At 46.8% G+C, this 539-nt stretch overlaps 1 protein-coding gene across 1 annotated transcript in view; it reads left to right on the plus strand.

Annotated features, from left to right (window-relative positions):
* Window positions 1–539, plus strand: part of LOC119585699 (cyclin-K-like) — a gene marked incomplete at its 5' end in the record, with an annotated part of 10650 nt that continues 10111 nt past the window's right edge. Inside the window, 2 exon segments of the mRNA XM_037934373.1 lie at window positions 1–145; window positions 284–502. Coding sequence (XP_037790301.1) covers window positions 119–145; window positions 284–502 — 246 coding nt within the window.

The raw sequence follows: 539 nt of genomic DNA on the forward strand, positions 1-539 counted from the left end.
TTCTCTGAAACAATTGTGGCAAAAGAAAAATTGTGCATTGATTGTGATACTGGTACCTTAGCATTCACAACTAGATTCCAAGGGCATCCAGATTTGTGTTTTGTATATCTTGTGCATCATGATGGACCACTCAGTGAACCTCCTGGTGAGAGTCATACATTAGCTGCTGCTGCTCTTCTCTGAAATTTTGAATAAAATGAAAAAAAAAATGGATCAATACATGCAGAAACTGTAGGTTTTGTTAATCAACCATTACAGTATTAATCTCCCTCTCCCTACCCAGAGGTCCGGCTGGTACTATGAGAAGCGGGAGCTGCGGCACACGCCCAGCATTCAAGCGGGCCTCACCATGGATCAGGAGACACAGTATCGTCGGGAAGGAGCACGTTTTATCCTGCAGGTTGGGAACAAGATGGGGCTTCGCTACGAGACCATGGCCACGGGAGTTGTCTACTTCCACCGCTTCTACATGGTCCACACCTTCCAGACCTTCCCCAGACATGTAAGCCTTGTTTGTGTATGGGGCTAGGTGTGTGGGC

This window comes from Penaeus monodon, chromosome 20 (genome assembly GCF_015228065.2).
Source record: "Penaeus monodon isolate SGIC_2016 chromosome 20, NSTDA_Pmon_1, whole genome shotgun sequence".
NCBI lineage: Eukaryota > Metazoa > Arthropoda > Malacostraca > Decapoda > Penaeidae > Penaeus > Penaeus monodon.